At 54.0% G+C, this 13,570-nt stretch overlaps 6 protein-coding genes across 6 annotated transcripts; 3 read left to right on the top strand and 3 right to left on the bottom strand.

Moving 5' to 3' along the window:
- Positions 1 to 159: 159 nt before the first annotated feature.
- A1O3_07005 (V-type proton ATPase subunit F) lies at positions 160 to 740 on the top strand (the record flags this gene model as incomplete). The annotated part of the gene is made up of 4 exons (XM_007737119.1): positions 160 to 183; positions 234 to 268; positions 327 to 498; positions 600 to 740. 4 exons carry the CDS (start codon positions 160 to 162, stop codon positions 738 to 740), a joined length of 372 nt encoding a protein of 123 aa, XP_007735309.1.
- A 629-nt stretch (positions 741 to 1,369) lies between these two features.
- On the top strand, positions 1,370 to 2,231 carry A1O3_07004 (uncharacterized protein; the record flags this gene model as incomplete). The annotated part of the gene is made up of 3 exons (XM_007737118.1): positions 1,370 to 1,914; positions 1,990 to 2,094; positions 2,162 to 2,231. The coding sequence occupies 3 exons, from the start codon at positions 1,370 to 1,372 to the stop codon at positions 2,229 to 2,231; spliced, it is 720 nt and encodes a 239-aa protein (XP_007735308.1).
- Positions 2,232 to 2,805: 574 nt separating this feature from the next.
- Positions 2,806 to 3,348, bottom strand: A1O3_07003 (uncharacterized protein; the record flags this gene model as incomplete). The annotated part of the gene is made up of 2 exons (XM_007737117.1): positions 2,806 to 3,019; positions 3,248 to 3,348. 2 exons carry the CDS (start codon positions 3,346 to 3,348, stop codon positions 2,806 to 2,808), a joined length of 315 nt encoding a protein of 104 aa, XP_007735307.1.
- A 1,240-nt stretch (positions 3,349 to 4,588) lies between these two features.
- Positions 4,589 to 5,710, bottom strand: A1O3_07002 (uncharacterized protein; the record flags this gene model as incomplete). Its single annotated transcript, XM_007737116.1, has 1 exon — positions 4,589 to 5,710. One exon carries the CDS (start codon positions 5,708 to 5,710, stop codon positions 4,589 to 4,591), a length of 1,122 nt encoding a protein of 373 aa, XP_007735306.1.
- A 1,185-nt stretch (positions 5,711 to 6,895) lies between these two features.
- A1O3_07001 (uncharacterized protein) lies at positions 6,896 to 8,491 on the bottom strand (the record flags this gene model as incomplete). The annotated part of the gene is made up of 2 exons (XM_007737115.1): positions 6,896 to 7,994; positions 8,055 to 8,491. 2 exons carry the CDS (start codon positions 8,489 to 8,491, stop codon positions 6,896 to 6,898), a joined length of 1,536 nt encoding a protein of 511 aa, XP_007735305.1.
- Positions 8,492 to 10,393: 1,902 nt separating this feature from the next.
- Positions 10,394 to 12,708, top strand: A1O3_07000 (uncharacterized protein; the record flags this gene model as incomplete). The annotated part of the gene is made up of 3 exons (XM_007737114.1): positions 10,394 to 10,744; positions 10,919 to 11,728; positions 11,875 to 12,708. The coding sequence occupies 3 exons, from the start codon at positions 10,394 to 10,396 to the stop codon at positions 12,706 to 12,708; spliced, it is 1,995 nt and encodes a 664-aa protein (XP_007735304.1).
- Positions 12,709 to 13,570: the final 862 nt, after the last annotated feature.

The raw sequence follows: 13,570 nt of genomic DNA, 5'->3' as shown, positions 1-13,570 counted from the left end.
AACTGCGCAGCGACGTTTCCCATTACTTCCAACAGCCGCACGGTCTACTCGATCCTCGCCACCGAAGCTATCGGTTTGACACTCGCTCTCGTCAAAACGGTTACGGTTACGGCTGAATCGGCTCAGCTGTTCACGAGGCGGCAGTCGTAGGTCGGGGAGATGGCGGCCCCAGCGGCGTACAAGGTACATGCCCTTCGGCGGTGGTAGGGGCCATGCTTACAATATATTGACAGGACCGACAATTCCTCGCCGTCATAGGAGACGAAGAGTAAGTTATACTCCAGACACATGCCTGGGAACAACTGTGCCTGACTGACGCTCGTCAGTTCCGTGACAGGCCTTCTTCTCGCAGGCATTGGCCATGTCACAGACCCTCCCGACTCGCAGAAGAATTTCCTCGTGTGTGATTCAAAGACCGAAAAGTCTGAAATCGAGAAGGCATTCAACAGCTTTACAAAAGAACGGAAGGATATTGGCATTGTCTTAATAAACCAACATGTATGTATAGACCACTGGGTCATTCGGGAGAGAAGTCTGGGCCTGCAAGGGCCAGGAGAAACGACGTAGGGGAAGGTGTGACATTGGCTAATATACAGCAGATCGCGGAGCAGATACGAGATACTGTCGACAAGTTCCGAGATGCGTTTCCAGCGGTTCTCGAGATCCCCAGCAAAGATCATCCTTATGATCCAGAGAAAGACAGCGTTTTGAGGAGAGTACGGAGGCTTTTTGGCGAATAGAGCGTCTCGAAAGGCATGTATTGTCTCTCTGCTACCTGTATCTGATATTGAGTTGGGGGAATGCATGGAACTAGCATTTCGAACCTTCCAGTCGAGCCTTCCAGGCAGTCTGCTTTTGCTGGTTGAAACCCATGAGCCAGGAGACCCGATGCATATATCATGATAAGGACTACGACTGGATTGATGGAGTTGTTGGTTGCACTTTGAGGGCAACGTTTTCGGGTCTGAACCATCAAGGCAGTGCTTATCCCAGCTGAAGCCCTCTGAGCCTGGGTGATGGATGGCTACCTGGGCTAGGGCGAGCGAGTTGAAGCCGCGTCAGAATCAAGCAATAATAGAGAGCTCAGCATGGTACAGGAGCGCTACCATGCTCGAATAGATGCTGTTAACGTACATGTAATCCATACGGATACAACACGAAGTGCATTCCTTTATCCCGGCACCTACCAGGAACTGGAGTTCTGTAGAAGCGGCGTGATATATGCCAAGCCAATGGCGATCGACGTCAGGAACTCGAATGATCCGACGAAGCGTCTCGAGCTCCAAGCGTTGAAGAAAGAGACCTGATTAAAGATTGCATTGCCCACGATTCCCCCGCCGTGCAGTTCTCAGTGCCTGGGCTCTTCACGATGCGAGCGACATCCCGGCTTTTTGCGACGGTCAAGCCGGCCTCGAAATTTCTCGAACCCTACACCCCTACCGGACTGACCGGACTATTGACGCACCCGTCGCCTCGACCAGCTCTCATTTACACGTACCGCGAGACACTAAAGAAACTACAAGCATTTCCGACATCGTCTGTGTACCGGCAATCGGTAGAGGCGTTGACCAAGCAGCGGCTGGAGATCGTGGAGGCGACGAAGCCCGAAGGCTACGAGCAATGGCTGGAACGGGTGCGCAAGCAGATCGACGCCAACCCGGCGGCCTACGGCAAACTGACGCACGCCGACGGCACGCTGTCGAGTGAAAAAGCACACGTCGAGCCGATTGACAATTGGGACGGCGTGGTGAAGAGGGGCGACGCCCTGCCCGAGGGCTCCAACACCCAGGTCCAGGCCGAGAAGAAGGCCGCCATCATACACAAGGAGGTCCAGTCCGTCGACCGCGAGGCCGAGGAAGGTCGATTGCCCAGCGTCGAAGATCTGGAGGTCGAACCGCCCCTGACGAAGGATCAGTACGTTTTCGGTCTGCTCGGCTGCTCGGCTGCGCGGGATTCTGGTTCAATGCCCGCTTGCTAACAATGTCGCAGGATCGAGGATATCGAGAAGAAGATCGGCGCCGGCCTGATTGAAGAGGTTGTGCAAGTTGCCGAGGGCGAGCTGGCTCTCGTCGACGAATTGCTACTACATAAAGTGTGCGTTTAACCCTACGGACTTCCTATTGACCATTCACTATTGATTCTGATGTTGACCCTTTTCTAGTTGGGAGGAGCTCGAGGAGAAGACCCCGCCTGGACAATGGGTGTATTTCGAACGTGGGGACACCGTATAGATGCTTTCCTACAAAAGGGGTTGAGCTGAAGAGCCAAGTCAAGCTTGTAGATATGATATCCTTGCCAGACCAGGACAACCCAGACACCTGGGTCGGATCAAACTTTCCTTCCAAAGTCAAGCTTTTTTTCCCGTTCTTCACAACGCCCTGTACCACAATGGCTGCCAGTTCCAAATACTCCTAGTCTAGAGTTCGCTCACTACAGCAAACAAGGTTCCATTTATGGGTGAATTGTCTGGCCTGTTTCCAGGATCACATGGATTGCCAAAAAAGCTCTTCATTGATTTATCGTATTTTATGCCTCGAGTTTCTTTTTCTTTCACAGCGCAGCAGTCCTCCCTAAGTCTGGAGTTTTGGTTTTCCCGCTCTCAGCACCGTGGACCACCAACCCCCACTTGCGTGATATGTACAGTTCTGCGTTGCCATCTCCCCAACGGACAATCACTTCCTTGTCCCACACAGTCCACATCCATGCTCAGTGCTTGCAGTTCCTCTTCTTCTTATCTTGCATCCTCACATGCCCCTCCACATGGCGCTGTTCCGAGATGATTCTCCTCGGGCGGGAGCGCAGCGCTTAGAAAGGATTGTCCTCCGGGGCGATCTCCTCCTTGACAAATAAGCCGCCGACGACTGGGATATTCTGCAGGATGTCGTGTCGGACGCGGGGGACGTCGCCCAAGAAAAAGACCGCAATCAGGCCCGCTGCAATGCCGTAGCCGGATGCGATTGCGCCGTAGCGGAAGGCCTTGAGGGGGGTCAGACCCAGGAGGTTCGGGACGTGTTTTGTCCTACAGATTAGATCAAAGCGGAAACGTTAGTTAGCTGAAGAAGAAGCGGAAGAATTGATTGCGCATATCCAAAGAGGCCAGTTGGAGCTGAACTGCGACCGACGAAGAAAAGTGCTTCGATGAGAGATTCGACTACCAGAGAATAGCAAGAAGCACCAAGGAGCAATGTCAACGCGCCAATTGGAAGAGAAGACGAAGGAAGAGGAGAGACGAAAGAAGAGAACGTACTTTGGCCCATAAGGAGAAACATAGGTCTTGTAGGTCGGCTGCGGGCCATATACACGCAGCGGCGTGCGGCCGGAACTCTGGAAACCCTCGTACGAGGGCATGGCTGGTCGAGGGAGAGAGGAGGATGAGAGGAACCTGTGTTTTATTTCGAGCTTCCCGGGGATGGGCGTCGGTGAACAAGTACGAGCAGCAGTGGGAGAAGTTCGAAGTTCAACGTCCAACGACGTCGGCGAGCTCTACCAAGACACAAGTAGAATTCGGGAAAGCTGTGTTCGGCGGAGCATGGAGCATGGAGCGTCGACGGCGCGCACACTGTACAGCTTGAGTATATGGTCCTCCGTATTCTCCAGGTACCTTAAGTAGCGCTGTTCGAGTTTGGCGAATCAGAGTCATGGTAATTACTCCATGTGTGCAAGGCTGACACGTGACAAGATGGTTGATGACATTTAAGGCTGTACGTCCAACGAACGCCATTCATTAGCTGTACTCCCATTTCGACTGTCTGGTCAGTCTGTGCCTGGCATCATTTCCACGTCACAGCAGGGCCGCTACGTTGTTGGCATATGCATCCCAGCCCAGAGAGTAATATCAATCGATGCTCCCCATTGGCACGCTGTACACACCGCCGCCGGCGCTGTTCTCGTAGTACGTTATGTCACTTCATACTTTGTCGCAAGTGATTCCCAGCGTATCGACCATAGGAGACATAACCTCTTCGTTGAAGCCATGGTCCGTCGGGATATCTTAACTTACTTGCCTCGGCCAGAATTCCTTCCTTTAGCCTTTCAAGTTTCGCAAATGTCGTCGTACGCTCACTTCGCTTGCCGACATCTGCTTTCAGCAATACAAGGGCAGGAAAGACGGTGATGCATCGAGCGAGCACCAAAAGTTCAAAGAAGAAAATCCGGTGTTAGTGCCTGCGGAAATTCGACGCTGAAGAAAGACTTGGACACTTTGACCTCTGAACGCGAGATGTAACTCACTGTCTCCGAAGCGGACTCCGCAGAAAGGTACACGGCGTGGTAAAGGAGCAGTTGAATTGAGTGAAATTTGGAAAGGAGCGAGTCAGGATGAAGAGGCGGCAAAGACCCCAGCCAGCTCAGCGCCAGCCCGGGCCCGATGTTGAGGCGGACAAGGATGATTGATATCTAGGGCGCTTTCCCCGGGAGGAGCATGAGCGTACCCATTGCCAGTGTAGGAGTAAGTGGTGTTCAACTTGGGATGATGATGGGTAAGATACTTCTTGACTACCTCACTGCATGATACAGTACATGCAGCGTGGAGCTCACTCGGCTGCCTTTAGAGCCGCACAACCACAGCGACGACATTGGCATTGGCATCTCACGGCTCAATCATGACGGTCTTACCAATCCCTGTCCACTCGGCTGCAACGTCAAAGGCTTCCTTCCACTCCTCCATCTTAAACACCTTCGGATCGACGAGATCTTTCCCGCGAGGAAACAAGCCTCGCTCCAACATCTTCACGAACAGCACGATATCGTCCCTCTCATACATCAGCTTCCCCTTTATGGTGATGTTCAGGGCGATGACGTTCCAATTGATTACATCTTCGACATAGCCCATCATGCTGCAGCGGCCGCCGCGACGCAACGAGCGGATCGCACTCTTCAGGTGGGTCGACTGGCATGCAAAGGCCGGTGTGAAGTCGATGACGGCGTCGACGGTCCCGAACGCTTGGAGGGCGGCGGCATCGGTCTCATAGTCGCCAGTCATGCAGACGGTCTCGATATTGGCACCCGGCGTCCCTTTCTTGACATGGTCCTTCAACCTGGCCAGCTCCTTTCCATTCCTCCCCATGGCAATGACCCTTGCGCCCATGGTGACGGCGACTTGAACAGCCGCACCACCAAACCCTCCGGTCGCCGCACCCACCACGATCGTCTCACCGGGCTCGAGGCGGATGTCTCTGAGCCCGCCGAACGGGACCAGCAAGTACATCATATACAGCAACTCGCGAGTGGTGTATCCCAGCTCCCGACACAGCCTGTTCTCATCCAGCCGGAAGCAATTCTCCAGCGGCACCCTCATGTACTCGGCGAACGCCCCGTCACGCCAGACGTCGCGGCTCAGTTTCCGACTGCCGGCGTCCGACCCCTCATGGATGGCATTGAGAAACAGAGAGTCGGGGTTGTCTCGCGCGTGCATCACACAGTCCATCCAAACCAGCTGGCCAGCCTGCAGGACCACGGCATCGTGACCTACCGCCACGATGCGCGCGACCGCACTCAACCCGCCGACGATGGGCTTGGCGAACTCATAGGTTCGCTCCCCATTGTAGATGTCGCGATGGTACGAGATCACTCCGGCTTCGACGATGCGGACGATCGCGCTACCCGGGCCCGGTTGGGGAGTTGGCACCATCTGCACGGAGAACCCTTGTTCGACCGTTTCGAGCACGAGTGCCCGGTGATGGCTGGGCACTGGCAGGGCGGATGATGCCATGGGTGTGGTTGGTTCGGGGTGTGCTCGGCGATTCAAAGTAGAAAGAGGGAGTGAGAGTGGGAGCTTCGAGTCAAGTCTAAAGCCTGCTTTTCCATGGCTTTATATACAACTTTTTGACCACCTACATCCCATACACATACAGACACACACAATGCTAGCAACTTGGATGTGCTGTGCTGTGCTGTGCTGTGCTGGAAGCAAACAAGCAAGCCCGCCACGGCCGCGGGTCTCTGGCACCCCCGAAACCCGCTCCGCTCCGCCTTGCTCCGCGGATTGCGGATTTCGGATTTCGGATTTCGGATTCGAGGTTGGTGATTATAGGTACGGAGTTAGTACCCATGCACAGAGTACATGTCTTTCCCACAGCAATTGCGGTTGCGGTTATGGTTTCCATGCCGCGACTCTCCACGGCCGGACAAGGACAAGGACAAGCTTCGGGAAGGATTGTAATGCCACTGCAGTGCTGTGCAGTGCGAGGCACTGCAGGGAAATGGCCGAAGCACTAGGCCCTCCACCCTCCACCCTCCACCCTTCCATTTGAGGAGTTACATTATCTTGATCTTGATCTTGAAAATAAAATATCAATAAAATTCAAATATAAATATAAAATCCTCATGGCTCCAAGGGCAATGCGGTGCGGTGCGTCGAGCCGGACCAGTGGGATGACAAGTCGACAGCTTGAATTCAGGCTTAGGCCACAATACTGCTGGTAGTAGTTCTACGGGCGGTGCCGGTGCCGGTGCCGGTGCCGGTGTTAATTAGGGGATATAACTACCTGGTAACTAAATTACCTTATGCGTCAATGGCAAGAAACAAGATGTTGATGAGCAGATCGAGGTGGGTAACCCTAAACCCAACCCTAACCCTATTGATTTCAAGATTCAACACTCAGGTTTCAGGAGAGGAGTGGACACTACACTTCATACATACAAAGCCCATATACGACATGGATGCTATTAGGAGACAAGCATGGCAATCATATCTGGAGTTTTGGTATAGTACTCCGTAGTCTTGATAGTACTTAAGAAAAGAACAACAACGCCTACTGGCCTAGTACGGACACGATAAGGAGACTATTATAGCATATTAGGGTGCATAGTTGCATTAGAAGAAGCAGCTGGGACACCGTTAATTGAATTCATCATCATCATCTCTTCTAACCTTGATTCTTGAAATTGAGGAAGCCTAGGGCGCCGCTACGCCATCCATGTCAAACTCTGCGGGCAGGAAGAAGAGGTCATCCAAGTTGAAGTTGAAGTTGGAGCCAAGGGTGAAGCTCTCTGGATCAAAGTCATCTAGATCAAAGTCCGCCGACATGCCGCGGTCTCGTCCAGACTCGTTATTGATCTCGACCCCTTCAGAAGTTGCCCGCTCTTGGATCATAGCATAGGAAGTCTCCAGGCTCTCCTTGGCGCTTTCGGCCAGCTGCTGCAGGGACGAAGAATTCTCGCCTGCCACCTCTGTCTGCCGCAGAGCCATCCGCAACTTCATATGTAGCTTGACATTCGTCTCTCCAAGTCGAATGCGTTCGGCAGCCTGGCGAAGCGCCTCCCTCAACGCTTCCATCAACATCTTTCTATATCCAGAGGGTTCCTGCGAGGGTGAGTGGAACCCCACCGGCCGGTGCTCTTCAACTTCCATGAGTAACTCCGACGCCACGGCCAGGGACGCGTGGATCATGCGATGTTTGAATATGCCGGCCCCGAGTAGCACGAGATGCGCGAACTCGGCATTCTTGGGAATCGGGGAGAGAATGGCCAGGGCGGCGTCGAGGCTCGTCTTTCTGGAGAAATAATATCTCGGATCCGTTCGGGCTCGGCCGGCAAGAGGGCGATGAAGATGAAGGATAAAGCGCCGGAGAAGGAGGTCTGCAAGGTTATGGTGGAAGGAGGCCATGTCGGAGCTGGCGCTGTGAGTTCGGGGGATATGGGCGTCGCAGCTCCGGCAGGTGCTGGTGAGTGAGGCGGTTAGAGCGATGAGTTCGTTGTACGACATTGACATTTCTGAAGGGCGGGAGGTTAGGCCGTTCATGCGACGGGCGACCTCCAGTCTTGGGCGGAGCGATCGAAATAAGAAACGCTGAAGGGACGAGTCCGTTGCGGCTGTTGGGGGATGCTCCTGGAGTGCCTTGGTCTGCTCATCCATGTCCTGGTCATTGACGTTGGAAGGGGCTTCGGTGTCGAAGTCGTCGAATGATAGGGTAGGCGGCACTCCGGCATCTAAGGCGGCTTGGACATTCAGCTCTAAGATGGTGGCCCAGAGTCTTCGACGGATCTCGCCTTGACTGATTTGGAAAACATTCTAGTTAGCCATGGGGATCAATGCTGCGCCTGCCGAAACTTACAGAATACCCATCCTCGTGAAATGCTTCGGGTCACGGTGTAGACCCATTTGCATGGCGGTCCGAACCACGGTCCCCATGGATATCCAGACAATATCTCCACCGGCGGCAAGAGCCTGCCGAGCCAGGATGAGCAGACACTGCACCTGCAGGCTATCGATGCTGATCCGATTCTTTTTCATGGGTCCAGACAGCCATTCCTGCGTGGCGTATAACCCTTGACGCGCGGTTGAGTAGATATCTGTTGTGTCCACGGTATCTTGGCGGATGATACTAGTCCCAATGGCTGTAACGAGCTGGATCTTGAGTTGAAGGACAGTTTCAGCTTCGGTAGGGTCGCTCCAATATCTCTCATATTCATTCCAGAAGGACGGAATGTGTAAGATGCGAAACACAGACTCAAAGCGAGTGAGGTACAAGCGTACCATTTGATCAGCCATCTCTTTTGCGATTGATGGATACGCTTGTGGAAATGAGGAGCACCTGCTTAGTCGAGAAGACTTGATGTTTTTGCACAGGAGTTTGCATTTTTGAAGGAGAGAACCGATCTCCCACTTCAACCGTACAAGGGCGTCATTGTCCGTAGCATTTCCAACTTCAGCATTCAAGATAGCCGCTGTCTTTTGGAGCTGTTGAGTATTACATTAGCCAAGAATGTCGAGGTCGAGATACAGGATCAAGTTGAAGTTGGCGGCCGGAGTGCGAGGCCTACCTCAAGAGTCGAATTTGTCCAGTGGCTCTGGCCGAATAATCTGGATTTGTTCAGGGAAACCTTCACGTGCCGTGGACCAGCTGCAATTGCAATATTGTCAAGGCTGGTGTTGGTGTTGGTGTTGGTGGTTGCGGTTGCTGTTGCTCCGAGGTCAGAAGACCTCACATTGCCACGAGAGGGGTGGGCAGTGAGCTGTACGTCTAGCAGTGGTGCACGCCCAGTGACAGTGAGATGAGATGCAGATGCCTCCGAGGCGGGACTCGGTCCTATGACAGAAACAGAAGCCTGGGGCGGTGTAGCATAAGGTACATATGCTTGTACACCGGGGCCCCGTCCATCACGACGGACAATTCGACTGGCTTCAACTTGAGCGAATCCGTGACCGTAATGACATTGTTTGTTAGAGAGAACACAATGACTGCACGGTTCCAATCGATCACATTTTACTTTCCTTCGTCTGCATTCCTCGCAAGATGGACGGGGCCGACGTCGTTTCCTTGGATTCAAGTTTGGCTGGAGCTGGACAGCGTCGCTGGCATTGTCATTGACCGAGGAAGAGGAAGGAACCATGAAACCGAACAGTTGAGGTCTACTAGGTATAAGAGGTACCTAGGGTAGTTTTCAGTGGATCACGGATGAGTATGATGCTGTACATACCAGTAGAGTGCCGAAGTCGACGGCGTGGAAATAGTTGTAAAGGATATCTAGGTGGTTGTCGGATTTTGGGTTATGGAGGAATCGTTATCTCCGCGGATTAGGGGAGTATTAGAGATACTCTGTACACCCTACTCCACACAGCGACGAGAATTCGCTGCTTGAAGTTAGTGGAGTTGGTGTTAGTATCAACACTACTACTAGTTTGGCATAGCTTCACAGGCCTTGGCCTCCTTGTTCAGCCTTGCGCTTTGCGCCTTGCGTACGGCCTACGAATCGTGTCCTGTACGCTGGACCTGAACCAGGACCAGGACTAGACTGGAAGTAATCCCACTTCGATATCGACCAGTTCTCCCGGCGATGCAACCCAGGGGCCGACATAGCCCACAATGTCGTCCTCACACTGGTATTCAGCAGGCGGCCGACCGCACTGAGCGTCTTTGTATGTACGGAGCTGTGTGGTGGCTGACTACACAACCGAACAAGAACAAGACCCGGATCTGATATCGAGTCAATCACGCTGACGGGACGGCTGGCTCGCCATACGTCCTTTTGGATCTGTCATATTTGTCTTTCGGTCCTTTGGAGTATCAGTATCAGATAGGATAGCTACGGTAGACCTGACTGTCTAACTGATCAGATCACCAGACCAAGGCAGAATCACAAGTCCCCGCCCCCAACACCGACATCACCACAAACCACGCCGCTACCGTCGTAACCCAGAGTTGATTCTGAGCTACGATTGAAATGCGGAATACGAATACAGGACAGGGTATCCATGAAAATGTGCCTGAAAATGTGCCGAGCGGCCGCTGTCGCTGTCGACAGACTAGAAGGTCACGCTTGTCAGGGTCAGATTTACAGTAATCCTGGTGATTGGTACTGCGTGGTCTAGGTCTATTTCACCCCCGGCTATGGCTTACTGGTGACCAACTAGACAGGCAATCTTAGGCTCAACTCAAGTCTCTCCGTGTGCATGCCTGTCTGGCAGCCTCCTACGCCCGCTCCTCGGGAAGATCTAAGGCCTAAGGCCCAGGCCTACCTGCCCACGGGTCTAACCATCTGGAGAAAGAAAGTCGGTCAGAAGGAAGATACTGGCTCCGGGATCCAAAAGGAGCTGACAGCCTCACCCCACGATGGGCAGTCGGCAGTGGGCAAGTGGGCAGCCTGGAAAATGGCGGGGGAAAAGATGGGGGATTCTCCGATTGCAATCCTGAGTCCTCTCAGTCTCATGATCAGCATCCGACCCAGCATCCGACCCAGTATCCGATCTCCAGTCTCCAGTCTCGATGATCTGGGGTTCTGGGATGCTGGGGAAGTCTTGACGGTAAGGGACCGTGCCGTACTCTGTACTCTGTACTCTGTACCCCACCAGTACAAATACAGAATGGATCCCTCCTTCCTCCCCATCCCCATCCCCATCGCCATCGAGGCGACTTGTCCATGGACCAAAAGAAAGCGAATCTCCTCCTTCCTTGCCTCTAGCTTTCCTGGTCTGTAGGAACGGATTTTAGATTTCCCAGCACTCAAGCTTGTCAACAGCCCGCCCTTGTCCCCTTTCTTGTCCCCCAATCTTTCTCGCCGGGCTCTGATGGACGACAAAGAGATACGAGAGGCGCCGGTGGGCGTGGAGCACGCCAACGTGGACGTGACTGAGACGGAGCTGCACGAGTTCAAGAACGCCGAAGGATACGTGATCGATGCCAGCGACGCCGAGCACGCCAACCTCCGACGCGCACGCGACGGCCATACCATCCTTCTGCCGCAGCCGTCGGCAGACCCCCGGGATCCACTCAACTGGAGCGGGCTGAAGAAACATGTCATCCTCATCATCATCTCCATGACGGCCCTCCTGCCCGACTACGGCAGTGCCACGGGCGCGGTCACGCTGCTCCCGCAGGCGGCGGAGTGGGACATGACGCCCGACCACGTCAACCACTCGCAGGTCGGCAACGTCTTCATGCTCGGGGCGGGCGGCGTGGTCGTGGTGGCCCTGTCGGCCTACTTCGGCCGGCTCCCCGTGCTGTTCTACTTCCTCATCCTGGCCACCGCGACCGCCATCTGGTGCGCCGCGGCCCAGACGTTCGAGTCGTTCATGGCGGCGCGCATTCTGAACGGCTTCTTCAGCACCGTCGCCCAGGGCGGAGGCCTGATGTTCATCTTCGACCTGTTCTTCTTCCACGAAAGAGCGAGGAAGATCAACATCTGGGCCGCCTTCATCATCCTGTCGCCGTACTTCGGCCCCCTGTTCGCCGCCTTCATCATCAGCACCCAATCGTGGCAGGTCCCTTTCTGGGTTTACGTGGCAGAGGTAAGGAAGGCCTTGCGAGCGTTTTTCTCTTCAGTTCTGTCCCTTTCAGCTTTCAGGGAATCCTTCATCCTTCTATCGAGGTTGCGCTTTCTGTCATCATAACCAGCTGATCTGATGCTAACCGCTCACCCACTCGGGCTGTCCAGACCGCTCTGTGCCTCGTGCTCACCATTCTTTTCGTCGAAGAAACCTATTACGACCGACGCATTCCGGCCTCGTCGCAGCCTCCGCGCGGCAGCCGAGTGTTGCGCCTGGTAGGCGTCTCGCAGTACCGATCGCGGCACCTGCGCAACACTCTGGGCCAGGCGGTGATGCGGCCGGTCAAAGTGATTCTGAAGCCGACCGTGTTTCTGTCGTGTCTCTACTACCTGCTGACGTTTGCGTGGGTGGTGGGGATCAACACGACGCTGTCCATCTTCCTGACGCCGCTGTACGACTTCGGCCCCAAGCAGATTGGCTATTTCTACTTCACCCCGATCGTGGCCGCGCTGCTGGGCGAGATGACGGGCCACTGGCTGCACGACTTCCTGGCCACGAGCTACATCCACCGCCACGACGGCCACTTTGAGCCCGAGGTGCGGCTGCGCGCCATCTGGATCTCGACGCCCTTCATGCTCGCCGGCCTGGTCGGGCTGGGATTCGCCCTCGAACAAGGCTACCACTACATGGTCACCTCGCTGTTCTGGGGCCTGTACGTCTTCGGCATCATGATCACCACCGTCGGCCTCAACGCCTACAATCTCGACAGTTACCCAGAGGCGTCTGGCGAGACCGCCGCCTGGGTCAACATGGCCCGCACCTCTGGTGGCTTCATCATCTCCTACTTCCAAGTCACCTGGGCCCGCGCCCAAGGCACCAAAGTCAGCTTTGGCATCCAGGCCGCCATCTGTGCCGCCGCCTTTCTGTTGATTGTTCTGCTGCAGATCTTTGGCAAGACGCTCAGGGTGAAGAGCGGTGCCTTGCACTTTGCCACTGCATAGAAGGAGGGAGGGCATGGTGTGTGACCGTCGTAAACTGTTGAATGAGTACGTTCGAGGGAGGGGAAGGGGGAGAGGCGAAAGAGAGAAAAGGCATCTGGATCTCGAGTGAGGAAGGAAGGATGTGAGGAAGTGAAGGAATAACGAATCATACTGATGCTAAGTAAGGAACACCACCACCCTCGACCATATATATCCTGGCAGCCTTGTCTGGACGAGGTCAAGTAGAGAGACATGCACAATCCATAAATCGTTGTGGTGGTGGCCATCCATGCCATGCCGTGCCAGTCAACTGTCTTCCTATCCGACTGTTCGAGACTGTATTCCGTTCCCAAAGTATCTAAGGTGACGCGTAAGTAGTGTATCCGTATAGGCACCTAATGGGTAGACCTTATATTTTACCTATAGTGTCACATAATACGGATACCTGGATGCTTGGATACCTGGATGCTTGGATACCTGGATGCTTGGATACCTGGATACCTGGATATCTAGATACCCAGATATCTAACGGATGATAAATCATACTAATCAGATAATTACTAAATTACTAAACTACAGCTGCTACCATTCCGTACTCTGTACTGTACAGTAGCTCGAAATCTGCATTATAGTCCATCTCAACACGTAGACGACGGACGTAGAGGTGACATACTACTACCGTACTAGGTAGGCAGGTGGCTAGGTGGCTACCTTGAATACTGTCCGCACAGTATACGGATATAAGAGGCACGTATCTATCTACATATCTGGTTGGGTGTTAGTGGTGGTGGTAGGAGTCGCTCTCTCTCTTTCACACACACTCTCTTGCCCCGCTGTCTCGCCGTCTCCCTCACTCTCATACACACAACTCTCTCTCGCGCCT

Source organism: Capronia epimyces (genome assembly GCF_000585565.1).
Source record: "Capronia epimyces CBS 606.96 chromosome Unknown aczIQ-supercont1.6, whole genome shotgun sequence".
Lineage (NCBI taxonomy): Eukaryota > Fungi > Ascomycota > Eurotiomycetes > Chaetothyriales > Herpotrichiellaceae > Capronia > Capronia epimyces.
The sequence above is the reverse complement of the archived record's forward strand: the minus strand, read 5'-3'. Positions and strand labels throughout refer to the sequence as shown.